The sequence below is a fragment of the Remersonia thermophila genome, chromosome 6 (assembly GCF_042764415.1).
Source record: "Remersonia thermophila strain ATCC 22073 chromosome 6, whole genome shotgun sequence".
Classification (NCBI taxonomy): Eukaryota; Fungi; Ascomycota; class Sordariomycetes; order Sordariales; family Chaetomiaceae; genus Remersonia; species Remersonia thermophila.
In genome coordinates, this window is record NC_092222.1 from 1,082,838 (window position 1) to 1,109,618 (window position 26,781).

A 26,781-nucleotide genomic window follows, 5' to 3' on the forward strand; every position below is an offset into this window, starting at 1 on the left:
GGAAGCTGTCAGCCGCCGCCGCCGCCGCCGGTCAGGTCGAGCAGCTCGCTCAAGCGTCACGACACGGCGGGACATTGGGGGGGGGGGAGGGGGCGGTCAGGGTTAGGGTCAAAGCGGCTGCTTGGGCTTCTTGGTCCCATGACATAATAATAGGTAGTTACTGTGTACACAGTAGCTAGCTGTACATGGCCTCCCTCTGGCCAAGCTACAACCCCAACATCGATGGCAAACAGGTGTCGAAAGGGTTTCTTCCCGTCTCCGTATAGTACTCGCCTCTGCGCTCATGATACCCTGGCTCTGCAACCCTGGATGGCCCATCTCTTCCTGGTGGTGACCTATGCTCCTCGGCGAGGCATTGTACAAGCCTAGGTCGGTAAGCTACGGTACCTAGCTTTGTTGTCCGTCGTCGGGAAACCCGGGGGTTTCCGTCTTGTGTAGGTAGGCACTGCACGAATAGACCAAGACCGTTGCAAAAACGCATGGGCACGCCAACCAATTGGCCATGGTTGGACACCATGGGAACGACCCAACGGCGGGAGCCGAGCGTTCCAGTGTGGCAGTTGGGCAGTTGGGCAGTTTGGCCGCCAAATAAAGAATGCTCGGGTCTCGCTCGGCTTCCCGTTCTTGGCGCGCCGGCGTCGGGGTTCGGCTCTGTCCGCCCGCACGCCCGCGCGGCCGGGCCCGGCCCGGATGCAGCGCCTTGCTGTGTGTGCAGCAGGCCGCCATGCGACGGGACAACCGGGCCACAGCAAGGAAAATGGAGGGTTGGAGGAAGGACATGAAACGGCCGGAAACCCGTCTCTGCACCGTCTATAGTAAGCCAACGTTGGGCCAATCTGCTTGGTGCTTGATCAAGTTTCCCAAATCGGCATGGACCAGGGTCATGGCGAATCCCGAGGCTGCGGCCCGCAGAAGCTGGAACGGAATGGAGGGAGGGCAGGCGGCGCCCCCCCCCCATTTGATACTCGTGTAACTACCTTGTTGCTCTTGTTTCTCTTGGGCTCGGGTCGGCTCAGGTCCCTTTCGGCCAAACACAGCTCCATGCCAATCCATCCGCCCTTCTTCCTTTTGCACGCTGCGGTATAACCCAGAAATACCTTTGTAGGGCATAGTAGGGCATGCCATTCTCCCCAGGATCCATCGCCGCCTCGGGGGCTGCTCGGACGCTGTGCAGACGACTCGGCCAGCCAGCTCGTGCTTCGAATCCTGCTGCTGCCCGGACCCAGACCAGGTCCTGGACCTCGATGCCCCGCAGCGGCGACGACACCACCGACCCTCCGCAAAATCAAGACGCTTCTCGCCCCAATCACCCCGCCCGCCTCTCCCTCATCCAGCGTCACCTCCGTCCCGTCCTCCCCATCAACACCCCCTTCACCGTCGAGCGTCTTCCCGACACCATCGCCACCTCTCTGCTGCCTCGCTCCGTGTCGCGTCGCCTGCTGTCCATCCTGTCGCCCAACATGTCGTCGTCTTCGTCGTCGCAGCCCCCGCACGCCACCCTGCTCATCCCGGGCCCCATCGAGTTTGACGATGCCGTCCTCAACGCCATGAGCCACTACAGGTTGGTCCTTTTTTTTTTTCATTCTTCTTAGCAGCCATTCCGTTCTGACCTTTGCGTCTCTTCCAGCGAGAGCCACGTCGGCCCCGCCTTCGTCCGCACCTTTGGCGAGACCCTGTCCATGCTGCGCAAGCTCTTTCAGACCTCGGACCCGGCCGCCCAGCCCTTTGTCCTCTCGGGCTCCGGCACCCTCGGCTGGGACCTCGTGGCCGCCAACATCGTCGAGCCCGGCGACGAGGTCCTCGTCCTCGGCACCGGCTACTTCAGCGACGGCTTCGCCGACTGCCTGCGCGTCTACGGCGCCAACGTGACGGAGCTCCGGGCCCCCGTCGGCACCCGCCCCAAGCCCGACGAGATCGAGGCCGCCCTCAAGGAAAAGAAGTTCAAGGCCGTCACCGTCACCCACGTCGACACGAGCACCGGCGTCCTGAGCGACCTGCCCACCGTCAGCAGCCTGGTCCGCCGCGTCTCCCCCGACACCCTCGTCGTCGTCGACGGCGTCTGCAGCGTCGCCTGCGAGGAGATCGACTTTGACGCCTGGGGGCTCGACGCCGTCGTCACGGCCAGCCAAAAGGCCATCGGCTGCCCCGCCGGCCTGTCCATCTCCATGTTCAGCGCCAGGGCCATGCACGCCTTCCGCTCCAGGCAGTCCCCTCCGGGAGCTTACTTTGCGAGCATGGCGAACTGGACCCCGAGTATGTTTTTTTTTTTTTTTTTTTTTTTTTTTTTTTTTTTTTTTTTTTTTTTTTTTGTTTTCCCCTTTCCTCTTCTTCCCCGCGCAAACAAAACCTCCGCCTTCTAACCACGCCGCGCCGCGCCGCGCCGCGCCGCGAACCCCCACCGCCAGTCATGCAAAACTACGAAGCCTTCAAGCCCTCCTACTTTGCCACCCCGTCCCCGCAGCTCGTCCGCGCCCTGCACACGGCCCTGACGCAGATCCTGGCCAAGCCCCTCGCCGACCGCTTCGCCCTGCACCGCGCCGCCTCGAACCGCGTCAAGCGCGCCGTCGCCGCCCTCGGCCTCAAGCAGGTCGCCGCCCACCCGGACGAGCAGGCCCACGGCATGACCGCCATCTACCTGCCCGACGGCGTGACCCCCGCCGACGTCCTGCCGAGGCTGGCGTCCCGCGGCGTCGTGTTTGCCGGCGGCATCCACAAGGAGATCGCGTCCAAGTACATTCGGCTGGGCCACATGGGCGTGAGCGCGGTACGCTTTCCCTTGTCCTTTGCGATGCGAATCCTGGCTGACCCCATCGTCTCTTGTCTCGTTGGCAGACCGACCCCGACCGCGGCGACCTCGAGCGCGCCATCCTCGCCCTCGAGGAGTCCCTGGCCGAGTGCGGGTACAAGAAGCCCGAGTAAGACAAGGCGTGTATGATACTAATATCCGGGAGCGCGGTGCGGGAAAGGGTGTATGTGTACATGGGATTGCATATCTGCCTATCGTATATCTATCTATTAGTACCTACCTATCGATTCACGCGAGCCAAACCAAAGAGGAAGAGACGGGATGGACGCTACAAAGACACAAAAGATGGGACACCAGGGTAGACAACTCGAATAAATAGCCAATCGAAATCTCAAACAACAGGTGGTGGTATATCCTCATGGGAGCTGCAAGCATCAGTCGCAAACCATCTCCAATCTCCTTCTCTGGTTGTAGGAAACCAGGGCCCAGCAAGCAAAGGCAGACACGACACCGGACTCCTCCCACAAACAACCCTCCCCCACCCTCAGTTCCATTCTTTATACCCTTCCCAAGATCCATGACGTCTCATCGACATTATCTTCTCCATCATGATCATGCATAAAAAAAAGAAACCAAACGCGGACCCAGCTTCGATGCCACGTCATTGAAGCTGGGTTAAAAAAAAAAAAAAACATCCCGGCCCTTTCTTCTAAAAGACGCTCCCCATCACCGTCTTTTCCTCCCTCTCCTCCTCCTTCAACAAGACCTTCTCGTCCGCCTCGTCCGCCAGCTCCTGCGTTTCGTCATCCGACGGCACGGCTGCCGGCGGCAGCGGTCCCGGCGGCGGCGGCGGCGCCGAATCGTCAGCATCGTCAAGGATTTCTCCAACCGGAGCCGCGGCCGGGGCCGCAGCAGGGACCGAGGCATTCTTTCCTCCTCCTCCGTCGTCGCCGCCGCCGACGGCGCTCTTCGCTCTCAGCGGCAGCTTCACGCTCGCCCCCTGCTTGTTGCTCTCGTCGTCCCCGTCCTCGCCGCAGACGCTGCACGCATCGCCGTCGCTCTCGTTCTGGTCCCGCTCCGTGTCCGCCTCGTGCTCGCCGTCGCTGCTGTGGTGGTCGCCCAGCCGGTTGGCGCGCATGCCGCGGCCCATGCGCGAGGGCGGGCGGTTGTGCGAGCCGTGAACGTGGCGGTGCGGGCGGTGCGGGCGCATCGACGTGGCGCCCGTGGCGGCTGGGCCCTTGAGGCTCCCGGGCCGGGGCGTGACGGCTGCGCTTTGCGAGGCCGACGAAGAGGAAGAGGTGGCGGTTCCGGTGGGGATCGTTACCGTCGCCGATACGGCGGCGGCGGCGGCGGCGGCGGTGGTGGTAGTCGTCGTCGTCGTCGTCGTGGCGGTGGTGGTTGTTACGGCAGCGGCAGCGGGGTCGAGCTTGCTGTCACCGGCCGCGGACGGCTGGCCGAGCGGCGGCACCCCGCGGGAACGGGCGCCGTTGATGTCGTCGTCCGACGACAAGCCAACGTCGTCCCCATCGTCGCTGTGGCCGCTGTAGGTCCCGCCAAAGTCGCGGCCGACGTGCAGGTAGACCGAGCCGAGCGAGGCCGGGGGGTTCGGCGGCGGGGGGAGGTTGGGGCTCTTGAGATGGGCCCGCAGGCGGTCGTCGACCGAGATGAAGGACGGCGTGGCGTCGGGGCTCGAGACGAGCTCCTCGCGGGCCTTGTCGATGTCGATGCGGGGCCCTCCGGGGGTCCTGGTGCCGTTCTGGTCGCCGTCGGCCGCCTCGTCTGGCGACCGGAAGCGTTTGCTGGCGGTGGGCCGGCGGGTGATGAGGCTGGGGGTTTGAGTGCTGTTGGCGGTGCCGTTAAAGGACGGGTTGACGGTGGCACCGTTGGTAGTGCCGTTGGCGGCGGGGGTGGTGGTGCCGTTGGTGGTGCCGTTGGCGGCGGGGGCGGCGGTGCTGCTGCTCCCGCCGTTGGCGGTGGTATCGTTCTCGCCGTTGGTCAGGCCCGAGGCGCTGCTGGCCTGCATGTGGTCGGCCTTGACCAGGTCGGCGAGGGTCGAGCGGACGCGGAAGCTCTTGTCGTGGTTGCAGCCGTTGGGACAGCCTCCCCAGCGGCGGCGGACCTCGATGGAGCCGGTGCGGGCGAGGGTGGCCATGTCCTTGGAGCTGGCGTTGCCCTGGGATTTGGCCAGCTGGGCGGCCCGCTCGCGCTTGAGATCGGACCAGGTGCGCAGCTTGTTCTCGAGGATGTACTTGCCCTGGTCGTTGCGGCGCATGATGAGGAACTCGCAGTGGTTGATGTTGCGCAGGTCCTCAAAGTGCTCGACGCTGAAGTGGTACCACTTCATGAGGAAGACGCGGGACATGAGGCCGTGGGTGACGAGGACGCAGACGCTGGCAAAGTCGTCCTCGCCAAACTGGCGCCACAGGCTCTCGTTGAAGCCGCTGATGCGGTCGTAGGCGTCGGCGGCGCTCTCGCCGTTGGGGATGCGGTAGAAGAAGTGGCCGTAGTCGGCGCGCTCCTGCCACATGCGCTCCATCTCGGCGCTGCAGGGCTGAAAGTTGCCAAAGTCCTGCTCGCGCAGGCGGGGCTCCTCGTAGACCTTGATGTTTTCGCGCTTGAAGGGGCTGGGCTCCGGGTCGTCGCTGGTCAGCGTGGCCAGGATGCCTTCGGTGGTCTCGCGGGTGCGGCGGTAGGGGCTGGTGAAGAAGTGGAGGGTGTCGTCAGGGCGCAGCATGGCCCGCAGGCGGCGGCCGGCATCGTAGGCCTGCTGCCACCCTTCCTGGGTGAGCTTGACGCGGTGGTCGGGAACCGTCTGGTGGATGTCGCGGTTTTCTGTTGGGAGGGAGGGTGTGAGCGAGCGAGAACCAGCATCTTGGGGGGAAGAAGGTGGGCAGGAGGAAACCTACTGTTGCCCTCGGACTGGGCGTGGCGAATGACAATGATTAACCTTGGTCTCCCCATGGTTGGATCGCCGAATCAAAGAGCGTCTGGGTGCAATCCTTTTTGTGCTTCTTGCTTTGGAGGTCCTTTTTTTCGGGGGGTTCTCCTCGAGGGGGTTATGTCTCGGTTGTTTGTTGGGTCCAAGTTTGTTCGTCGAGCAAAGTCCAAGTCGGCGGCGGGCCAGTGGAAGTTGAGAGTTGGAGCCGAGCGTTGGCGGGGCAGAGAGGCACAGCAAAGAAAGTAGGCAGTTTCAGGTACCCTTGGGCTACTGTGCTAAGTGGGCTCAGGAGGACGGCAAGTGATCCAATGCCAGCAGCAGGCAATGGTATAGTCTTGTTGGGGGTTGTGTTGTTGTTGTTGTCGTTGTTGTCGTTGTTATCGTTGTTGGTGGGTGAGAAGAAGATGGAGTGGATTCTGTTTGCATTCCGGCCCGGAGGCAGCCGGGTGCTTGATATGTGCTTTCCAGTTCATGGACTGGATGGAAACTTTCCCTTGGGTTGAGCTTTCCCTCCCCCCCCATCATCTCCATCCATCCACCCCCCTCCCGCCTTCCCCCCCGGTCCCAATCTAGCATGGACAAAAGGGAAACGCCATCGGCTCATCCAGATTCCCGGGTCAGCTGCCTGGCACTCCCTGTCCCGTCTCTTGGAAGCCTGAATCCCTCGCAAGGACTCCCCTGAGGTGTCATGCTTTCTGGTCTGGCGAAGGTTCCGTCGTGAGAAAAAAAAAAAAAAAAATCAGGCCCTCGTCCGAGACGGGAGCACCCAGTCCACCTCACGTCAGGCCAGGTACTTTTCATACTGTTGTGTTTCCCCAGCCCGCATCTCTGCATTTTCTGCGTGCCTAATCAATCGACTGGCCGTCTTTGCCATGCATAAGCTCCTTTACGTATGCGCCCCCCACCTTGGCTGTTCAAGGTTTCCGCGTCTCTGCTGCTGAGGTGGTTTGCGACGGCAAGGCTTTTTCTGCTTGTCTCTGGTCGGCCGGTCCCCATTGGGCTCCCTGCTCTCCCTCGGGCTGGACGTGTCTCGGCAGCCCGTTGTGCTTTGCTTGCGATTGGAAACGATGGCAGGCTTGCAGGTGTGCAGGTTTCCGGCATCCTGCTTGGTAATGCCCTACTACACAGTACGTACACCACCCGCTAGTGCCCGAGCCGGGGCCCATCGCACCATGCACCACGCCTCTTGGGTCGTTTCCATCTCGGACCTCTCTGCCAAGGTCCTCCCGCCATTTTCCTGACAAACCTTTGGTGCCATTTCTCTTGCTTCTGGTGCCACCCCGCCTGTGCCGGTCCGGGTGGTGAGCCAGGGGGGGGGCGGGGGGTTCCCAGGCTGTCCGAGCTCGGGCGGTGGCGCCCGTCCGGTGAGCCACGCGAAGTTGCAGAATCCTCAACGGTTGGCACCGAAGCCAGGAGAAAGTGGTCGGTCGCTCGGCAGTTGCCCGCCTATCGCGACGTCGCTTGTCGGCGCTTGGGATTTTACACAAGCGCTAATCCCCCGTCGCCTGATTGGCCGGCAGGCGAGCGTCGCTCTCGCATCGGCGGCTATGCAAGCGCACGCTTCACGGCTCAACTGCATGGGATATTGCCCATGCAACCCTCTCCTGTTCCCATGAACACGATCTGGGGCCTGGGACGACTGCAGGTCCCGTCTCGTGATCTCGCCCTGTCAATCTTGGTTGAGCTCGGGCATCTCCGCGGCTTGTGCAACCATGTGGTGTGGCGGCGTGGCTGAGCCGCGGCGTGCCAAGAAATGCCAAGACCAGGTGATCTCGAGACGGGGAGGCTCGCCAGAGGCCCACTTTCAACGTGGACTTGGAACCTTGGGGACGGACAGCCCCGTGGGTGAGCTCACTTTCTTTCGCGACGCGACCACGACGCAACCAAGATCGCAACCCGCTCAGACACGAAACATCATCGTCCATCACCGCTTCAGCAATCCATCCACTTCAACCGCACCAGTCACAACCTCCCAAATCGCTCTTGTGTCACGTGCCTCGATTTGAAGCCTTTTTCACCACCACCACCACCACCACTACCACCACCACCACCCGGGCCACAAAGCGAGCCAAGCCCTCGACAACAGCTCTCAGCCCATACCCTTTTTTTCCCTCTTTTACCTCTCGAACCACCATGGCCACCCGCCCCCCTCCCGCAAAGCGCCGGAGGGCCCTCTCCCCGCACTCGGCCCAGGCCTCCCACCTCAACTCCCTCTTCAGCAAGCCCGACCAAGAGATCCGCCTGCCCCCTCCCCCCGGGACGGTCGACCCCCTGGGGCGCAAGCCCCTGCCCCCGCCGCCGGAGATCGTCACCAACGTCCAGGGCTCGTCGGCGGGCGCCGGGTCGGGCGAGTTCCACGTCTACAAGGCGGCGCGGCGGCGCGAGTACGAGCGCCTGCGCCGCATGGAGGAGGACCTGGCGCGCGAAAAGGCCGAGGAGGAGTTTGAGCGGCGCAAGGCCGACAAGGAGAAGGCGGACGAGGAGCGCACGCGCAGGAACCGCGAGAAGCGCGAGAAGGCCAAGCGGCGCAAGATGAAGGCCAAGGTCGAAGGGGCGAAGCCGGCCGAGGGCGGCGGCGGCGGCGGTAGCAGCAAGAGCGGCGAGGCGGGAGCAAGGGAGGCGACGGCCGAGAGGGACGGTCAAGAAGTCAAGGAGGAGGAGGAGGAGGAGGAGGAGGAGAAGAAGAAGAAGGTCGGCGGCGGCGAGGAGACCGGGACGAAAGGGCCGGCCGAGCAGCAGGAAGAGGGAGGGAAGAAAGAGGACGGCACGAGCAGCGAGGGGAACGCGCCGCGAAAGCCTCAGGCCTCGGCCGCTGGGAAACCGACGGCCCCGGCCCCGCCTCCGGTGCCCGTTGACGCGCCGGGCCTGGTGATTCACGACGACGACTGAGCCTTGCGACGCAGGAGGAAACCAGGCTTTTCTAGATGGGGAAAAAAACCGGTCAAGGTGGGCGGGGGATCCATTTGTCTAGAGCGTTTTGTTTTTATATTTTTCTCTTTCCATGGGATACGCACACACACGCACGATTACTGTGTACCTTGAATTTCTAACAGGGCGGAATCCGGCCCCCCGATAGACCAGCGTTTACCCGTTTATTTTATTTTGCTTTCCTCCTTGACTACGTACCCCCACCCCGCTTCACTCATCCGTCCCGCCGCCGCCGGTGCCCACACCCGGTTGCGCCTTTCTCGCGCTGCAGATGTCGTCGACCCTCAACAAGAGACACGCGGCCTGTTTTGTTACCCACGGGGTTAGCAACGCTGTCCATGCGTAGGAATGGCAAGAAAGAACGCAGCAAAATTACCTCGATGGCCGTCTTCATGCTCTGCACCTTGATGGCCTCGGGCTCCCACACGCCGTACTCCTTCATGTCGACCAGGGCGCCCGTGTCGCCGTTGACGCCCCACGAGCTCTTGCCCTCGGCGTGCTTGGCGCGCAGCTCCGTCAGGACGCGCACCGGCGACTTGCCGGCGTTCTGGATGAGGGTGCGGGGGATCACCTCGAGGGCCTCGGCGACCGCCTTGTAGGGCCACTGCTGGACGCCCTCGATGCTCTTGGCCAGCTGCGCCAGGCGCACCGAGACGGCCATCTCGGTGGCGCCGCCGCCGGGCGACAGGCGGGGCTGGAACATGACGTTGCGGGCGACGCCCATGGCGTCGTGCAGGTTGCGCTCGATCTCGTTGAGCACGTCCTTGGAGGGACCGCGCAGCAGGACGGTGCAGGCCTTGGGCTGCTGGCACCGGGTCAAAAAGGTAAAGTACTCGTCGCCAATCTTTTCGATCTCGAACAGGCCGCAGCGGGTGCCAACGTCCGACTCCTGCAGGTCCTCGACGCGGTTGACAATGGTGGCGCCCGTGGCGCGGGCTATCCGGTTGTTGTCCGTCTTGCGGACGCGGCGGAGGGCCGTGACGTTGGCCTTCATGAGGTAGTGCTGGGCCAGGTCCGAGACGCCCTTTTCCGTGATGACGAGGTCGGGCTTGACGGCCAGGATGGCGTCGCACATGGCCTTGACCTGCTCCTCCTCGATCTGCAGGATGCGGTTCCAGTCCTCCTCCTTGGTGATCTCGATGTTGGTCTGGGACTCGCCCTTCTTGTACTCGAGCGGGCAGTCGAGCAGCACGATGCGCGGGTTCTCGATGCGCCGCCGCATCTTGGGGTGCGTGATGTCCTTGTTGAGCATGACGCCGTCGAGGACGCGCGAGTCCTCGATCTCGCCGCCGGGCACCTTTTCAACGCGCGCGTACCGCTTGATGTCGACCTCGCGCCGCCCGTTGCCCACCTCCCACGTCACGGTGCGCACCGCCTTGAGCGCCAGGCCGCACATGAGGTCGGACCAGCGCGACACAAACTTGGTGCCGATGGACGCCGAGATGAGCTGGCGCATGGCCTTGTCGTCGTGGACGTCGATGGGGATCGAAATGTCCTCGATGATCTGCAGGGCGTCCTTGAGCGCCCGCTTGAAGGCCTGGATGATGACGACCGGGTGGATGTTGCGCTCGAGCTGCGGCAGGGCCTGGGCCAGGATCTCGCCGGCCAGGATGATGACGGTCGTGGTGCCGTCGCCCACCTCCTCGTCCTGCGTCCGGCTGAGCTCGATCATGCTCTTGGCCGCCGGGTGCGACACCTCAATCTCGCGAAGGATGGCGTGGCCGTCGTTGGTCAGCACGATGCCGCCCATGGGGTCGAGCAGCATCTTGAGCATGGCCTTGGGGCCGAGGCAGGACCGGATGATGTCGGCGACGCTGCGTGCAGAGAGGGCCCATGTGAGCGGGGTTTCCCGGCGGGTGGTCGAGGACAAAAGGGGGGGGGGGGGGGGGGGGGGGGAGGGGGGGAGGGGAAAGCCTACGTTTTGGCGGCGGCGATGTTGGACAGCTGGGCCTTGCGGCCGGTCTGCCTGTCACCGCTCTGGGTGTCTGCGAAGAAGGGGAAGCCATCCCCGGGTCAGCCAAGGCGCCGTGGAAGCGGACCGAGGGAGGATGGATAGGATGGACGCACTCATCACCAAGACAGGGGCCTGCATCTTGCCTGTCGTTGGCAGTACCTAGCCGTGCGGGATGGTGGTGTTGCTGTCGGAAATGGTTTCTATTCAAAGAGGCCCCAGCAGAAAATTCAAACGAAAAACGGAAAGCCGGTCGAGGGGTGTCGAGGATCCAAAGGTGGCTCAGAACGGCAGAAAAGAGGGAAGGGGGTTTGGTCGGTTGGTGTCTGTCGGGCTACGCAGCAAGGCAGCTCGCTGGAGTCGCTGCTCGAAGGTGGGATGCCCCGAAAAGTTCAGAACCGGGTGGAGGACCCACTCGAGCTCCCCTCCTATTCAAGGTGGGGCAAACGGATCAACACCGCTTCCACGTTCCGCCTCATCGTCGGTCGGACCAAGCCCATCAGCTCGTGAGATGCCTTTTTACTTCCATGGCTTTCCGGGCCTGGTTCATCAGCTAGTTTCATCTTTCGCAGACGACTTTGCATCCTTGGACAGTTTTCCACTCGACACTTTTTTTTTTCCACAGGGGGCCGATTACCACAGTAACACATTGGAGACTCTTTTTCTGTGTAAACACACAAGTCCACCCGCCCCCGCTCTCATGACGACGAGAACCATTTGGAATTTTCCCAGTCTTCTTTACTGAAGTCACGACTCTCGAACAAGACATACAATGCGCAGAGGTTCAACTTAACCCCTCTGTCCTCACCATCCCTCCCCAAGTAATCACCCAAAAAAATCCCAAATCCCAAGCCACCCACCCAGGTCTCATGATATACCAAGACAGAAAATAAATAAAGGGAAACCAATGAGGAAAAAAAATAAAACAAAAGAAACATCGAGCCCGGAGGCCAGTAGTTCACATATAGTCCACATAGAACATCGAAATTACATGTAAAAGAAGAACGTTGGGCGTCGGTGCTTGTGTTTCCCTTCCCTTCCAACGAACCGCCGAGGAACGGACCGAGGGTCGGGTGACAAGCACCAACGGCCGGTCATGGACAAAGAAAGCAAGAAAGGAAAAAAAAAAAAGACAGACGACATGATGGTTAGGCTTCGGCTACCCCGCGGGCGGGATCAAAAGTTCTGCGAGATCCCTGCCGTCTGCTGCGGGTAGTGCCCCGTGTTTTCGATGCGTGTGTTCCGCCGGGCCGTCACGTCCCGGATGATGGGCGAGCTGCCGCCGCCCGAGAGCTCGGCCGGCGGGTTGGACCCGGGGAGCTCGGCCGTGGGGCTGCCGTAAAAGTTGTTGCCGTAGGGATTTCCGCCGCCGTACTGGTCGTAGTATTGGTTGGGGTCTCCGTAGGCAACGCCCACGGGGGCGTCGCCCGACCCGTCCGACCGGCCCGCGGCGCTGTACGACGACGAAGCGTTCGACGGCCCGCGCCGCACGTCGGCGCGGTTCTTGGAGGCGGACGGGCCCATGGCGCCGAGGATCTCGCCCTCGGGCGAAGGCGCCGCGTCGTTCACCAGAGGCTCCACGGTGCGCGCGGTCGGCGAGGTCCCCACGTCCGAGTAGGCGCCTCCGACGCCGCCCGACATGGCCGTCGACCCTTTCCTCGCCGCGGAGCCGGCCGCCGTCGTGGAGCCCCAGCCGCGGTAGCCGGCCGAGCTGTCCTCGCGCATGTCGTACGCCGCCACGGCGGGAATCGTCGGGGTGGGATCCGCGTTGGGGTTGTAGCCGTAGTCCTCCACCTCCTTGCGCCGCTGCTCCTCGGCCGCCTTCCGCTGCTTCCGCCTGCGCCACAGGAAGATGCCCGCCAGAACAAGGATCGCGACCGCCGCGATGGGCACCACGACGGCGATGGCGATCTTGGCGCTGTTGTCGAGACCCCCGCTGGAGCCGCTGCCTGGGCTGACGGAGGGCGGGACCGACGAGGTGGGCGACGCCGATTGTCCCGGATCGCCGGGCGTTTGCGTGGGCGTGTAGTACGAAGTGAGGGTCGTGACGGCGGTGCTCGTGGGAACCACGGGGGGATCGGTGGGCACTTGGGGGTTGGGAGTGTCCGTCGGGACGGGATTCGGCGTCTCGGATGTGGGCGGTGGAGGAGGCGGTGGTGCAGGCGTCTCGCTGGTGGAGCTCGAGTCTGATGTCGGCGGCGGCGGCGGCGGTGACGTCGGCGTCGTAGGCGTGGGCGCGGGCGGATCGCTGGTGGGAGGTGGCGGCGAGGTCGGCTGGTCGGTAGGGGTAGGAGGGACGTCGGGAGGGTTGGTGGGCTCCTGGGGGGTGCCCGGGGTGGTGTTATCGGCCATGGCGAGTAGCTGCTGCCCTAACCGAAGAGAATTCCTGCGAGAGCGCAACGCGTCAGCCCAGCGTCCGCGTCGTGGGCGGGCACAATGTGTCGCTGGACACAGGATCGCCGGACGGGCTGGGTGTGGTACCCTGAGCGAGGGCGGCAGGGGGGGAGGGAGGCTCGAGGCGAGGGGTGGGTATTTGTTGTTGTCGGTGGGGTGGTTGCGCAAAAACCAACCTTTTTGGCAGAGAATGAGAGGAAGAGATCGCTCCGAGTGACCGAAGCCGCGGGTTGGAAGAAGGGTGGGCACCGAGGAAAGGGAGAGAGAAGGAGACTGAGAGAATCAAGGGACTGAGGCTGAAAGGACTGGGCCGATGGTTGCAATGGCGCGACGGTGGCTGCGCTCGGCACTGAGGCGTCCGTCCTTGCGCTCACCCGTCGGCGCAGCTAGAAAGGGCGTATAGAAACAAATAAAAAAAAATAAAAAAAAAAGACCAAAGGCGCTGCAAGCGACTAGTACATTGGCCCTTGATGGTACAAAGGTATGTACTGACCTCGCCGTGGTCGTTGTTGTTTGTTGTCGTCGTCGTCGAGAGGCACGAGGCGAGGTTGCAGACGCAAGGGAGCGACGGGAAGGGGGTTGGTTGGATCCAAAGAACGAAAGGGAATGGACGAGGGCCGTGGGTGCTGGGAACGAGAAATTGGAGGTGGGCGGCTTTCTATTTCGGGGCAGCTGGCATTGCAAGCCAGCCCATGGCTTCTCCATTCGCAGCGGGGAGGGGGGAGCCACTCGCAAGGAAGGGCTTTTTTCCCCCCCAGCGGGCTGTGCCGGATCACTTCCCAATCCAGTTTGGATGCTTACTCCGTCTCAAGGGCGTGCCTAGGTACCCAGCCATTTTCCGCACGACCTTTTCCTCCTTGAGGTCACACCAAAGACACGTGCTTCGACCCTTACATACTGCTACGTGACATCTCGTATCCCCCCCCAGCGGCGATCCGCCAACGCGACAAAACGAGCCCCTGACCTTGAAGAACGGCGGGCGAATCGACCATGGAGGAAACCGAGGCAGCGTTGGCGACCGGTTCGGACGACGGTTCGCCCGGCCGCTGCTGGCCTGCCCGGTTCCTGGCCTCGCCAATTTGAGCTCGGTGGGCCCCCTCCCGCCCGGCCCCCAAAGGACGATGTGACGACAGTTCCAGGTTCCTGACAGGCGTGAAAAAAAAAAATGGCTGTTTGGCGATGGCAAAGAAACCTGAAAGTTGGCTGGCAGCCGATACGCGGGCCGTTGTCCCAGAGCAGCACGGAATGATTCGAAAACAATACAATTGTGACCAAAAATTGTCTTGATAGCGGGCCTCGGAGAGCCACTGCCCGGTCATTCGCCTGACTCAAGCAAAAGAGAATGCGAGGGCTTTCATGCCCGGGCCAAAAGTGGAATCTCCGAATGCCTGCTCAGGGAACATCGCTCGGGCAAGGGTCATTTCCCTGGTCCCATACTTAATGCGATCGCCGCCGGGCTGTATCCAAACCGTCGGGCCGGCCGGACATGTCGTCTTCCTCGGGCGATGTTGCCAGCGGCAGAAACAGTGGGACAAGCCGTTTCTTGCTCCGTCTAAAAAAAAAAAAAATCGCCATCTGGCGCCCGCAGAAGTGGCGCGTGCTCTGCTCGAACCGCTGGAAAATAACGATGCTAGCCTACGAGCGAGCTCAGGATGGCCTCGTCGCGCCCCATCAACAATTCGGACGCACGCTGGAAACCAACGGACAACGGATGACAGGGCAGCTCGCAAACGTCGCGGCCGAGCAGCCTTTGACCCGGTCATGGCAAAAAAAAAAAAAAAAATGAAAAAAAATTAAAAAAAAAATAAAACCAGGAGGCAGACAGCTGAGAGAGACAGTATAGTAGTCTACATAGTAGTCGTGCTGCGGTTCTACGATACAGGCCGGCAACGAAGAGGCGAATTCGTCGCATGCCAATGTGCTCTCGGGCGCTCTTGATTTGCTCCACCTAGCTTGACTCCTCCGGCGACAAGTAAGACACGGAAGGTGGCGATTGACGTCAGAAACCTGTCTTAGCTCGGTGCTGGTTGGCGATGTTGGACAGGAAGCATGTGCGCCAACGCCACGCTACGGATGGGGTTGAAATGACACCCAAACGGAAATGACGGAAACGTTTTTTTCTTCAAGGCTCTCGGGGCTTGGAGAAACTTGGGAAGTTGATCGGCATGTTTCGAGCCGCGCCAAAAACCCCCCAGCCTGAGAGGGAGGCAGGCGCTGGGGGATGGGGATGCCACCAACACCATAGTTCATTCGATTTCCAGACCACCAATTTCAACCAACAACAGGGGCCTTGGCGCAACGGTAGCGCGTTCGACTCCAGCTACTCCAAGCCATCGAAAGGTTATCCGTTCAAATCGGGTAGGCCTCAAGCTGTTCACTTTTGCCGGTAGTTTTGGTTCCGCGCAGAGCCTTTTTTTGGCCTGGGACTCCACTGCATGAATCTCTTGTCGTCCGTCCGATGCTGGGCTCCACCCGGGAATGGATCCTGCAGGATGAAGATTGAAGGATTCGGGTGGCTGACAATTGTAACTTTTTTTTGTTGCATCAACCAAAAAGAAAAGGGACGACAACAGCAAACCGGAAATTCGGCCACAGCCCGAGGACGAGATTTGTCGGTCGGAGAGGTGGATGCGAAGCCCGGGCTGTGTTTTGTTGGCAGCCCGCTCCTGGCCCCGGAAGACGCTACTACGCATAGGCGCCTATATCAACATCCAATGCCGTCGTCTCCGGGCAACCCGCAGATGGCAAAACGGCTTTTGTAAGCGCGCGAGGGGTTGTGGATCGAGGCGGGTTGTTTATGTCATTGACTCCAATTCGAGGTTGTTGATTTCCTATCTTGGGGGGGCACAGACCAGATGTGAACAGCGCCCATCTGGGAGGATTCCGAGGCTTTGACAGCCGATGCAATCTCTTGCGGGACGTTCAGGTCCTTGTTTTTGTATTTGTTTATTTTTTTTTAATTAGAATCCGGTGTTGGTACATAGTTTGACCGGTGGATGGAAGAAGCGGTTAGCGAGCAGCAGAGGCAGTCAGGCCAGTCAGTGGAGCCGCATGGAAGCTTTCTCAGTGCCAGCACAGCGGGCCGAAGGCGGGGTTGCAGCAACAATCAAGAGGCTGGTGGGGTCAAGTCGGTCTTTTGGAGCTTCCATGCTGCCAACCCGACCTCAATCTTTCAGTCTCAAACTGTTTCTCCTTCTCGATGCTTCGTCATCCCACTCCCAACCCTCTTCCTCTCAGCGAACAGGAGCCTCGATCCAAAAACCTCTACCTGCCCCTTACCTAGTACTCCCCGCCGCATCTCCTTGACCGCCTCAGATCCTCCCGGTCTTTTCTTTTTTTCACAACCCAACCTCCCCCCTCCCCGCCTCCCGATCGCGACCAACCTGCGTTCTTGGTCGTTTCTTCTTCCTCCCCTCCCCCGCATCCCGCACATCCTGCATCTAGCACCTCGCCGGCGTCGTCGTCTCTCTGCAACCCGTTCGCTCTCCCGCGATTCCTTTCCCCCCCACCCCTTCCATTTGGGAATCGACACCCCTAGACAAGGCTTTGACCGACGATGCCCGTCTCCATCGAGGAGCTGGACGCGACCGTCCGAGCCTTCTATGAAGGCCGCGGCGAGCAGGTGCGGAATGCCTCCTCCCCCAGGCCGGTCCAAGAACCGTTTCGCTGACGCCTCACCCCCCTCCCCAACAGCAAAAAGCTGCGCAAGCCGCTTTGAACCAGGCACGTTTGACCCCCTCGTTGCGCCCCTCCCCCCGGGTCGGGTACCCCGCATCGACCCGAGCTAACCGCCGGCTGCAGTTCAAGGAAGACCCCGATGCCTGGCTGATGGTCGACGAGATCCTTTCGAGGGCGACATACGAGCAGACCAAATGTTTGCGCCCTCTTGTACCCCCCCCGTCCCCCTTCCAACAGCTCTCGAAACTGACAGCGAGACGGCAGTCCTGGGTTTGCAGGTTCTCGACAACGTTATCATGACGAGGTGGAAGGTGTTGCCACGGGAGCAATGTCAAGGCAAGCCGGCGATGCCTCTCGTGGATGCCACGCCGCCGACACCGCCCGGCTGACACGGTCCCAGGAATCCGCAACTTTGTCGTGCAGTACATACTGCAGTGCTCCAGCTCCGAGGAGTCCCTCCGCGCGCATCGTACCCTCCTCAACAAGCTGAACCTGGTGCTCGTCTCGGTGCTCAAGCAGGAATGGCCGCACAACTGGCCGACCTTCATCAACGAAATCATCTCGGCCTGCCACTCGAGCTTGTCGGTCTGCGAGAACAACATGATCATCCTTCGCCTCCTCTCGGAGGAGGTGTTTGACTACTCGGCCGAGCAGATGACGTCGACCAAGACGCGCAACCTCAAGTCCACCATGTGCGCCGAGTTCTCGCAGATCTTCCAGCTCTGCCAGGAGATCCTCAACAGCGCCACGCAGCCGAGCCTCATCAAGGCCACCCTCGAGACCCTCCTGCGCTTCTGCAACTGGATCCCCCTCGGCTACATCTTCGAGACGCCCCTCATCGACACCCTGCGGTCACGGTTCCTCGAGGTGCCCGAGTTCCGCAACGTCACCCTCCAGTGCCTGACCGAGATCGGCGGCCTGCAGACGGGCGGCCCCGGCCAGATCAACTCGTACGACGAGCAGCTCGTCAAGATGTTCACCGAGGTCCTGACCTCCATCTCGAACATCATTCCCCTCGAGATGGACCTCAAGTCGACGTACCCGCAAAGCAACTCGCGGGACCAAGAGTTCATCCAGAACCTGGCCTTGTTTCTGTGCAACTTCTTCACGGTGCACCTGCCGGTGAGCTTTCCTTGTTGGACCCTGTGCACCTCTCCCCGCCGCGGGGCTGACCGACGCCGCGCAGCTCATCGAGAACCTGCCGAACCGTGACTTCTTGACCCACGGCCACTACTACCTGATCCGCATCTCCCAGATCGACGACCGCGAGATCTTCAAGATCTGCCTCGACTACTGGCTCAAGCTCGTCCAGGAGCTCTACGAAGAGATGATGAACCTGCCCATCGCCGAGATGAAGCCGCTGGCGCTCGGCAGCGGCGGCGGCGGCGCCCCGAACCCCGCGATCCTGGCCAACTACCCGCTTCGCAAGCACAAGTACAACGAGGTGCTGTCCAACCTGCGCGTCGTCATGATCGAGAAGATGGTGCGCCCCGAGGAGGTGCTGATCGTCGAGAACGACGAGGGCGAGATCGTCCGCGAGTTCGTCAAGGAGACGGACACGGTCCAGCTCTACAAGACGATCCGCGAATGCCTCGTCTACCTGACCCACCTCGACGTCGTCGACACGGAGCAGATCATGACCGAGAAGCTGGCCCGCCAGGTGGACGGCTCCGAGTGGTCCTGGCACAACTGCAACGTGCTCTGCTGGGCCATCGGCTCCATCTCGCTGGCCATGAACGAGGAGACGGAGAAGCGCTTCCTCGTCACCGTCATCAAGGACCTGCTGGGCCTCACCGAGATGAAGCGCGGCAAGGACAACAAGGCCGTCGTGGCCAGCAACATCATGTACATCGTCGGCCAGTACCCGCGCTTCCTCAAGGCCCACTGGAAGTTCCTCAAGACGGTCGTCAACAAGCTGTTTGAGTTCATGCACGAGTCGCATGAAGGTGAGCGCAACCTTGGCGCCCCGGGACCGCGAGAGCGCCGCCCCTCCCCCTCCCTGCCTCTTTGCTAACCGAGCACCGTTTGCATCCAGGCGTTCAGGATATGGCGTGCGACACCTTCATCAAGATTGCCAAGTCGTGCAGGCGCCATTTTGTGGCCCTCCAGCCGAGCGAGAACGAGCCTTTTATCGAGGAGATCATCAAGAACCTCGCCAAGATCACATGCGACCTGACCCCCCAGCAGGTTCACACCTTTTACGAGGCGTGCGGCTACATGGTGGCCGCCCAGGGGGATAAGAACCTGAGGGTGCGCCTGCTCGAGCAGCTCATGGCGATCCCCAACGCCGCCTGGGACGAGATCATCAAGCAGGCCACCATCAACCCCGCCATCCTGCAGGACGCCGAGACGATCAAGATCATCGGCAACATCATGAAGACCAACGTGTCCGCCTGCTCGTCCATCGGCACCTACTTTTACCCCCAGATCGGCCGCCTTTACAGCGACATGCTGTCCATGTATGCCGCCACGAGCCAGCTCATCTCGGAGGCGGTGGCGCGCGAAGGTGAGCCGCGTTCCTCCCTTCCCCCTTCGTGTTTTGCCTCTTTTCTCGCGTGCCATGGATCCCCCTCGAGCTAACCGTCGACCGAGCAGGCGAGATTGCGACCAAGATGCCCAAGGTCCGCGGCCTCCGGACCATCAAGAAGGAGATCCTCAAGCTGGTCGAGATCTTTGTCGAAAAGTCGGAGGACCCGCAGGCGATCCGGACCGACATGGTTCCGCAGCTTCTCGACTCTGTCTTGGTCGACTACAACCGCAACGTCCCTGGCGCCCGCGACGCCGAGGTGCTCAAGGCCATGACGGCCATCATCACCAAGCTCCAGGGCCACATGGAGGACCAGGTGCCCGTCATCATGGAGAACGTGTTCGAGTGCACGCTGGACATGATCAACAAGGACTTTTCCGAGTTCCCCGAGCACCGCGTCGAGTTCTTCAACCTGCTGCGCGCCATCAACCTGCACTGCTTCCCCGCGCTCCTCAAGATGGACAACCGGCAGTTCAAGTTTGTCATCGACTCGTGCCTGTGGGCCAGCAAGCACGACAACCGGGATGTGGAGACGGCCGGCCTTAACATGTGCCTGGAGCTGATCAACAACATCGCCGAGAAGACGGACTCGCAGACGTGCAACGCCTTTTTCCAGCAGTTCTTCATCCCGATCCTGCAAGACGTCTTCTTCGTCCTCACGGACCAGGACCACAAGGCCGGGTTCAAGACGCAGTCGCTGCTGCTCATGCGCATGTTCTTTTTCGTGTCGCCGGCCGACGGGTCGCAGCCCAAGATCACGGGCCCCATCTTCGAGGCGAGCCAGGTGCCGCCGGGCACGGGCAACCGCGAGTTCTTGGGCGGCTTTGTTAGCACCCTGCTGCAGAACGCGTTTGCCAACCTGACCCCGTAAGTTTTGCCGGCCTCCTTTTTTTTTGCCGCGGTGCCTCTGGGGGCCGACGCTAACCGTGTGTTCGCCATGACAGGGTCCAAGTCACCCAGTTCGTCGAGAGCCTCTTCAGCTTCAACACGCAGTACGACAAGTTCCGGCTGGCGCTGCGCGACTTCCTCATTTCGCTCCGCGAGTTCGCGGGCGACAATGCCGAGCTGTACCAGGTGGAGAAGGAGCAGCAGGAGCGCGACGCGCGGGCGGCCGACATCGAGCGCCGCTCCAAGGTGAGCGGGTTGCTCAAGCCGTCGGAGCTGGAGGACGAGGAGTTGTGACTGGTCGGGGTGGAGTTTCGAGGCGAGCTTGCGCCGGGGTATGAGAAGGGCGGCAGAGAAGGGAACGACGGCATCGAGGCTGGGGACGGATGGGAGTTTTACGGGTTATGATGGCGGTTGGGAAGACACGAGGAAGGGGGGGAAAGGGGAGGGACGGAAAGGAGCGAGGCCGAGGACCGAGGCCCGATGCCCGATGCCCGATGCCCGATGCCCATCTCCCGCGGGTGCTTGCCTGACCTGCCTACTACCTCCCCTATCCCGGCTGCTGGGCCTCTTCCTCCCAAGGACTTTGGGAGGCGAACTGGCGGAGGGGAAATGGATTGGAGGCGAACAGATAATAATATCCGGTGTGATGTTTTTGTGCGCGCGTGCGGGCTCCTTCTAGCTGGGGGGCGGTGGCTTTTCTATGTGTGCTTGTGTAGTGATACCAATAGAAAACCTGAGGGTCCTGATGCGGCGTGGGTGCGAGAGCGGCGGCGGTGGTGGTTGGCATGTGTTGCCGTCATGAAGCGTCATGAAGAAGAGGGATGCGGCGTGTGTCCGTTGTGCTCGCGGTGTCGGCAAAACAGGAACGTCTCGGATGGCCGCTGCGGCATGCGGTGCGACGACGGTCCCATGGAGGAGGTATACGCAGCATACGCAGGCGGGCGTGTCTTGTGGGCTGCCACGATGGCGGGCGCGCTTGGACCGTCCATGCCTCCCGTTCCGGTGACGGGCACGGGGTGTCGGTCGAGCGTTTGAACGCGGTGGGCTACGGTGTCTGAGGGGAAGGAGGATGAAACTTGGTATTCTCCAACGGATCTGAAGGTCGGAGGGGCCAAGCGTGCCGATCTGCTTGGTTTTGCTACGAAGTAATGCTCCATAGAAGAATACGAGGAATTGAAACGGTGGAGAGAGGTCATCCATCCTCCGCTGCCGGGTATGGCTCTGACATTTGTGGGATTTTTCTTTTCTTTTCTTTTGTTTTTGTCTTGTATATTCTCAACGGGATCGTGTGTGCAGGTGCAGGTCCAGCCAGCGGTTTGGGCGGCTTGGTGGTGTTGACATGTTTAACGTGAATTACTTGTTTACTGTCGGGTACTGAATGTACATAGTTAGTTAGTAGCTAGCTCACTAGTTATACGGAGTCAGATCAGGGGGGGGGTGGGTTAGCGATGTCCAGGGGCGGCGACAAATGCGGCGGGCATCAAAGACACGGACGACATGGATTGGGCTGGGGGAGCTCAGCCCCGTCTGGGAACCGTTACTCTACCCCATTTTGCATCTCTATTGGCGTCAGCAAGAGCTGAAGAAATGGTGCCACTTTCTGTCTTTTTATTTTCTTGATTTTTTGTTCTTTCTTGTGCTTGCTTCCCGTTCGGCTTGAAGATTGCCGGCCCTGGAGAGACGAAGACGAAGACGACGACGACGACGACTGGACGCCGGATTTCTTTTGTTGAGGTTGTCGGCCGTCCGGCCAAAAAAGCCCCGTTGGGTCCAGGGGCAGAGCATTTCTGAAGTTCAAGGTTACAGCGCTGTACCTACTTGTACGGCTAAGCATCCTTAGCGACTGGTACCCGACATCAATGCGTCGTTGACTCGGAGGGGAGCCGGCCTCGACTCATGTTCCTCGGGCCATGAGCACAACGACCCCGACGTCAAGACAAAGGAAGCCCGTTTGGGGCCGTGAACAAGGTGCTGTACATGGTAATTAGCGGATAGGTCAAGGCAGACCATAACCACCGCCACCACCACCACCACCACCACCACTACCACCACCGCCGCCGCCGCCGCCGCCGCCGCCGCCGCCGCCGCCTTCGCCTTCGCACCCTCACGGCGACGGCCAGGGGCCCGCCATCCGAGCCCATGGCACCAACACCAGCGGCCAACAGCGGCGCCCGCTACCGCAGCGCCTCGCGCGTCGAGGAAATCGACGTCTGGGACACGATGCAGGGCCATCAGCTGCAAGGGGAAGGGGACTCGAGCTCGTCCGATGAGGGCATCCACCCTCGCCGCCGGCAAAAGTCCCGGTCCCGGTCCCGGTCCCGGTTGCGGTCGCGGTCGCGGTCGCGGTCGCAGTCGCAGTACCAGCACCAGCAGCACCAGCAGCAGCAACAGGCACATCAACAACAGCAACAACAACGCCTGCAGCCCCCTCGTTCGCGCCACGCTCGCTCCCTCAGCCACCCCTTTCTCTTTTTTGGTCGCGGAAAGAAGAAGGCCGGCGCTGCGGGAGCCGGGGGCGACGGCGATGACGACGACGACGACGATGACGATTACGGCATCCCCCGCGGCGGTGCGTCCGGGTCCGGGTCCGGGTCCAAAAGCTCGGGGGCTCTCGCGCCGCCGCCGGGACCCATGCGCGGCCACGTCCGAGGCCATTCGACCGCCGGGGTCCGGAGCACCAGCTCCCATCGCGACTTTGCCACCGGCCGCTGCATGACGTGCGCTTCGCTCGTCCGCTGGCCCAAGGACCTGCCCGTCTTCCGGTGCTCCATCTGCCTGACCATCAACGACCTGGCGAGGGCTCCGGCGGCGGGGACGCATCGCCGGACCGGGTCGGGGATGGTGGTTCCCGAGGTGGCCGTCACGTCGGACGACGCGCCGCCGCAGCAGCCGCCCGAGCTCAAGGGTAAGCAAAGGAGCGGTCCCGGGAGGGGAAAAAAAAAAAAAAACGACGGACGCCGTGCACAGGTTGTCGCATGCACGCTGACGCTCTTGGCAGAACGACCCATCTCGCTCGGCCATACCGGGTTGCTGGTTGATCAGTGCCTGCGCTCGTTCCTTGCGTCGGCCTTGAGGAGGTCGTCGCCGGGGAAGGGCGCCGTCCCGGGCCCAGGGGCAAGGGCCCCTCCTTCTCTTCATCCCCGGCCGGGTCACGACGGCACGCCGGCCCCTGCGAACCCGGCGTCTTTGCTTCCCCTGCGAGCCAACAAGCCGCTGGACTTGGAGCCGCGCTGCTTCCCGGGCTCCTCCCCGGGCCCGTCTCGTCACCAAGGCCACCGCCGCCGCGCTCCCAGCTGGGCTGGCGCTTCGGCGACATCCTCTCCCGCTTCGTTGCTTGACGGTCGGCCACCCGCGCCGGCACCGGCACCGGCACCAGCATCGGCACCGCCGCCGCCCACACGCCCTCCGCCCCCGAGCCCGGCCGAGGCGGCCAAGCGCATCTTTCGGCCCCTGGAGGACTACATCACGGCGAGCGTCACGTCCTTCGCCTGCCTCAACCGATCGTTTCTGGTCCCCCGAAGCCACCCCGCGAGCGGCCCCTCGGGACGCCCCAGGTCCCGTCGCCCTTCCGAGAACGTCGCCGCTCCGCGCAGGGAGGTCCGCAGCGCCAGCACGAGCCAGCCCGTGCCGGACCTCGACCCGAAGCTGCTGCTGCTGGGCGACGTCGCCGAGAACGGCACCTGGTGGACGGGGCACAACCCCGATGCCGGGCTCCCTCCTCAGAGCGGCAGGACGCTGCATCCCGGCAGGAGCCTCGACGGCAGCGGCGGCGGCGGCGGCGGCAGCCCCTCGATGGTCAGCTCCCGCAGCCCGCACATCGACTGGGCCGAGATGGACGCGTGGTACGCCGCCGTTCTCGAGCCGGCGCGGCGCTGGCGCGCCATCTACGAGGGCATGGTCGCGCAGGACCCCGCCCTGGCCCTGTCCCCCGCCGAGCTGCGAGACGTCGAGGCCCAGATCCTCGTCGGCCAGGAACGGGTGCACCGGGCCCTTCTCAAGGCCAGCGAGGCCATCCTCAAGCGCCCCGGCCGCCGCCTCCTCGAGCCGCAGGAGCTGCGGTTCCTGCTCATCCTGGCCGCCAACCCGCTCCTTCACGCCTGGTACACGCCGTACGCCGGAGCGTTTCCGCCAGCGACCGGCGGCAGCGCGGGCGGCGGCTCGTCCTCTCAGAGCGGCGCAGGCCCGTCGTCGGGGCGATACTCGGTCATCATCAAACGCATCGCGGGGCTCCTGTCCAACGTGAGCTCGCTCTGCCAAGACCACCTGGTCGGCTGGCTGGCCCGGTACCCGGAGACGGCCTTTGTGCGGACCAAGGAGCTCTTCTCGGGGTTCTTGACGTACCGGCTCGTGCGCCAGAACGAAAAGAAGTACCAGGCCGAGATCGATCTCATCGGCGGCCTGGTTCCCAGCTTCGGCCCCAGCTCGACGACGGCCGCCCTGCACGCGGCCCTGGGCAGCGGCGGCGGGGCGAGCGGCGGCAGCCGATCGGGCCCGGGAACCACGCAACGAGCCAGGAAGCAGCAGGAGAAAAAGAACAAGGTGGTGTACCGGGAGGATTGGCAGATCCGCGCCGCCGCAAAGGTTCTCGGCTTGTTGTTTCACGCCAACAACATGACCCATGTCCGGCGCGGCCCGTCGAACGAGGGCGACGGCAACACCAACAACAACAACAACAACACGAGCAGCCGCCGGTGGCACAACCTAACGCAGCGAGCACCATCCTGCGGGCTGGTACGAGCCCCGGGCCAGGTCCTCGCCACGAGCGATTTCTACATGACCTTGCTCGACGACTCCGACCTGGTGGTCGATTTTGACGTTTGGGAGAGCCGTCGCCAGCAGGCGAAGCAACACTCCCACCACCACCATCAGCAGCAGCTCCATCAGCAGCAGCAGCAACAACAACAACAACAACTACAACAACTACAACAACAAAATGAACAACAGCAAGGCCCCTTCACCTTTTGCCAGTACCCCTTCCTGCTGAGCATGGGGGCCAAGATGCGCATCCTCCAGCACGAGGCCCGCCGCCAGATGGAGACGCGCGCCCGCGACGCCTTTTTCGACAGCATCCTGTCCAACCGCCTCGCCCAGCAGGTCTTTCTCCTCAGCGTCCGCCGCGACTGCCTCGTCGAGGACAGCCTGCGGGCCGTCAGCGAGGCGGTCGGCGCCGGCGGCGGCGATCTCAAAAAGGCCCTGCGCGTGCGTTTCTTGGGCGAAGAGGGGCTGGATGCGGGCGGCCTGCGGAAGGAGTGGTTTTTGTTGTTGGTCAGGGAGGTGTTTAGTCCGGAGCATGGTACGTCTTTTTTTTTTTTCCTTTTTTTTTTTTCGTCATCATCGTCGTCGTCGTTGATGATGTTGTTGTTGTTGTCCGACTGCCGTGACTTCGATCCCCTCCCCCTTTTTTTCCGTTTCAGTGACTGACCAACCATCTCGCTCGTGGCTCTCGTAGGCCTCTTCCTGTACGACGAGGACTCGCGCTACTGCTACTTCAACCCCAACGCTCTCGAGCCGTCCGAGCAGTTCTTCCTCGTCGGCGTCGTCCTCGGCCTGGCCCTCTACAACTCCATCATGCTCGACGTCGCCCTGCCGCCCTTCGCCTTTCGCAAGCTCCTTGCGGCGGCCCCCGCCTTTTCTTCGTGTTACTCCTCGTCGTCCCCTGCGACCGCCACCGCCCCGTCCCCCTCGTACGCGCCGACCCTCGACGACCTCGCCGAGTATCGCCCGTCGGTTGCCCACGGGCTGCGCCAGCTCCTCACCTACGACGGCGACGACTTTGAAGACACGTTCGGCCTCGTCTTCTCCATCGACACCAACCGCTACGGCGCCGTCGAGACCGTGCCCCTGTGCCCCGGCGGCGCGACGAGGGCCGTCACGAGGGACAACCGAAGGGAGTACGTGGATGCCTACGTCAGGTACCTGCTCGGCACGTCGGTCGCGAGGCAGTTTGAGCCGTTCAAGCGCGGGTTCTACACCGTGGTGGACAGCTCGGACGCGCTGCCCCTGTTTCGGCCCGAGGAGATCGAGCTGCTGCTCCGCGGGAGCGGGGGCGTGGGCGAGAAGCTGGACGTCGAGGTGCTGAAAGGCGTGGCGATCTACGAGGGCTGGGGCAGCGGCAAGAATCCTGCTGCTGCTTCTGCCGCGGCGGCGGCGGCGGCGGCGGCGGCGCGCCGCGAGAGCGAGCGTCGGGCAAACTCCACCGCCGCGATGCCCGCGAGCAACAACCGCCGCTCCAACCCCCCCGACACCGGCACCGACTCCGACGCCGGCTCCGACGCCGACGCTTCCCCAGCCCAACGGCAGCCGGAAGCGCAAGACGACGCCGAGAGGGAGCCGACGGTCCGCTGGTTCTGGGACGCCTGGCGCCGCGCCGCGCCTCAGGACCAGCGCCGCCTGCTCGCCTTCATCACGGGCTCGGACCGCGTCCCCGCCGCCGGCGAGGCCGCCCTGTCCATCCGCGTCGCGTGCCTGGGCGACGAGTGCGGGCGGTTCCCGACGGCGAGGACGTGCTTCAACTCGATCGGGCTTTGGAGGGCCAGGGTGCCGCCTCGGAACAGTCAGGACAACGACGACGACGACGACGACGACGACGAGGATGAGCGGCGGAGGGAGGCAAGGGCGCGGTTCGAACAGGTGCTGTGGAGAGCGGTGAGGGAGAGCGAAGGGTTTGGCCTGAGGTAGTAGCTTGTTGCTTGTTGCGTGGGCGGGTGCGTGAGATGGGATGGTTGAGGGCA

General features: G+C 62.5%; 7 protein-coding genes and 1 non-coding gene across 8 annotated transcripts; 5 read left to right on the forward strand and 3 right to left on the reverse strand.

Annotated features, from left to right (window-relative positions):
- Positions 1-1,118: 1,118 nt before the first annotated feature.
- On the forward strand, positions 1,119-2,919 carry VTJ83DRAFT_6489 (uncharacterized protein; the record flags this gene model as incomplete). Its single annotated transcript, XM_071013205.1, has 4 exons — positions 1,119-1,561; positions 1,628-2,253; positions 2,406-2,764; positions 2,833-2,919. 4 exons carry the CDS (start codon positions 1,119-1,121, stop codon positions 2,917-2,919), a joined length of 1,515 nt encoding a protein of 504 aa, XP_070864116.1.
- Positions 2,920-3,455: 536 nt separating this feature from the next.
- Positions 3,456-5,707, reverse strand: VTJ83DRAFT_6490 (uncharacterized protein; the record flags this gene model as incomplete). Its single annotated transcript, XM_071013207.1, has 2 exons — positions 3,456-5,578; positions 5,653-5,707. The coding sequence occupies 2 exons, from the start codon at positions 5,705-5,707 to the stop codon at positions 3,456-3,458; spliced, it is 2,178 nt and encodes a 725-aa protein (XP_070864117.1).
- Positions 5,708-7,817: 2,110 nt separating this feature from the next.
- VTJ83DRAFT_6491 (uncharacterized protein) lies at positions 7,818-8,573 on the forward strand (the record flags this gene model as incomplete). The annotated part of the gene is made up of 1 exon (XM_071013208.1): positions 7,818-8,573. One exon carries the CDS (start codon positions 7,818-7,820, stop codon positions 8,571-8,573), a length of 756 nt encoding a protein of 251 aa, XP_070864118.1.
- A 249-nt stretch (positions 8,574-8,822) lies between these two features.
- On the reverse strand, positions 8,823-10,704 carry VTJ83DRAFT_6492 (uncharacterized protein; the record flags this gene model as incomplete). Its single annotated transcript, XM_071013209.1, has 4 exons — positions 8,823-8,915; positions 8,989-10,426; positions 10,531-10,597; positions 10,680-10,704. The coding sequence occupies 4 exons, from the start codon at positions 10,702-10,704 to the stop codon at positions 8,823-8,825; spliced, it is 1,623 nt and encodes a 540-aa protein (XP_070864119.1).
- A 1,035-nt stretch (positions 10,705-11,739) lies between these two features.
- On the reverse strand, positions 11,740-12,915 carry VTJ83DRAFT_6493 (uncharacterized protein; the record flags this gene model as incomplete). The annotated part of the gene is made up of 1 exon (XM_071013210.1): positions 11,740-12,915. One exon carries the CDS (start codon positions 12,913-12,915, stop codon positions 11,740-11,742), a length of 1,176 nt encoding a protein of 391 aa, XP_070864120.1.
- A 2,326-nt stretch (positions 12,916-15,241) lies between these two features.
- On the forward strand, positions 15,242-15,325 carry VTJ83DRAFT_t141. Its single transcript has one exon. It is a non-coding gene; the product is annotated as a tRNA-Trp (tRNA).
- A 1,188-nt stretch (positions 15,326-16,513) lies between these two features.
- VTJ83DRAFT_6494 (uncharacterized protein) lies at positions 16,514-20,344 on the forward strand (the record flags this gene model as incomplete). The annotated part of the gene is made up of 9 exons (XM_071013211.1): positions 16,514-16,579; positions 16,651-16,680; positions 16,759-16,831; positions 16,900-16,971; positions 17,036-17,757; positions 17,822-18,581; positions 18,671-19,141; positions 19,231-20,029; positions 20,107-20,344. The coding sequence occupies 9 exons, from the start codon at positions 16,514-16,516 to the stop codon at positions 20,342-20,344; spliced, it is 3,231 nt and encodes a 1,076-aa protein (XP_070864121.1).
- Positions 20,345-22,189: 1,845 nt separating this feature from the next.
- VTJ83DRAFT_6495 (uncharacterized protein) lies at positions 22,190-26,728 on the forward strand (the record flags this gene model as incomplete). Its single annotated transcript, XM_071013212.1, has 3 exons — positions 22,190-22,955; positions 23,049-25,343; positions 25,500-26,728. 3 exons carry the CDS (start codon positions 22,190-22,192, stop codon positions 26,726-26,728), a joined length of 4,290 nt encoding a protein of 1,429 aa, XP_070864122.1.
- Between the last annotated feature and the right edge of the window lie 53 nt (positions 26,729-26,781).